Source organism: Blastocystis sp. subtype 4, assembly GCF_000743755.1.
Source record: "Blastocystis sp. subtype 4 strain WR1 chromosome Unknown seqid_0962, whole genome shotgun sequence".
Taxonomy (NCBI): Eukaryota; class Bigyra; order Opalinata; family Blastocystidae; genus Blastocystis; species Blastocystis sp. subtype 4.
Genome location: NW_014568585.1, coordinates 1 through 1086, shown reverse-complemented (window position 1 = coordinate 1086; position 1086 = coordinate 1). Strand labels below are relative to the sequence as shown.

At 40.1% G+C, this 1086-nt stretch overlaps 1 protein-coding gene across 1 annotated transcript; it reads left to right on the top strand.

Annotated features, from left to right (window-relative positions):
- Nucleotides 1–223: 223 nt before the first annotated feature.
- On the top strand, nt 224–883 carry JH06_5802 (hypothetical protein; the record flags this gene model as incomplete). The annotated part of the gene is made up of 3 exons (XM_014669182.1): nt 224–373; nt 404–709; nt 731–883. 3 exons carry the CDS (start codon nt 224–226, stop codon nt 881–883), a joined length of 609 nt encoding a protein of 202 aa, XP_014524668.1.
- Nucleotides 884–1086: the final 203 nt, after the last annotated feature.

The following is a 1086-nucleotide window of genomic DNA, read 5'->3' as shown; positions in this document are numbered from 1 at the left end:
AGACTAGTACTGAACTATCTCCTGTGGACATTGGCTCTGGTGTTTATCCCAAATCCTATTTCGACTTGGAGAAGTATCCCACACATTGGAAGATTGTGAATATCTGATGGAATGATGATGAATAGGCAGATGATCCAGTGAAAGGAGAGGATTGTTGGATAGGATTGACAGGAGAGAATTCAAGATCCGTGGACCGAATTATCTGAAGGACAGAAAGAAGATTATGTCAGAGGAATGTGTGTTCAAATGTCTGTGTTGTGAATTGGTCAATTCCAAGACAAAGATGAATCACTTTAGTCAGCGTCCAGTATCTCTGGTTCAGAAGCTTCGTGCTCAGGGATACAAGGGTTTCATTTATGTTTACAACATCATGGTATTGTTGAAGGATTGATTTCATATCTAGGTGAAGTACAAGGGAACTTATGTGAGTATGCTCAGTTATTTCGAGGTTCCTGAGAATCTTGAAGAGATTTCTCCTCATGTGGCTGCTCTTTGGAAACGATATCTGGAGGAAGATGATAAGTTCCGAAATGATCGTCTGAAGATGATTGCTCGTTGCCCAACAGGACCTTGGTTTGTCCGCAAACTGATTGGAAATGTGCCTACAATCATTGGTCACAAGTTGCCTCAGTACACATATCGTGGTGAGGGATACTGTGAACAAATGATTGATGTAACTGCTGATAAGTTCATTTCGAATGTACGTTTTGTGGAAGGAAATGATGAATAGTCTGTGGAGATGGGTCTGAAACAGGCCAAGAAGATTGTTGTCGATCTTGCGCTGGTTATCGAATGTAAGGAAGAGGAACTACTCCCTGAACGATTGTTGTGTGCTTGGCGAGCAGCACGACCTGATCTTACCCGTACTGTTAACATTGATTGATTTTGAGCTTGCTATATGTTTGTTGAGAGTTTAGAGAGAAGAAGCTGTTAGGAGGAAAAGAACTCGATTCAATTGATTCTATACGAACAATCATTATCAGTAAACACAGATTTTGTTTCTAGTATCCATCAATACTCATTAGATAACTAAGAATACTCAGATTTGGGATCCCACAATCACAACTGACTTCATTCAGTTAATGA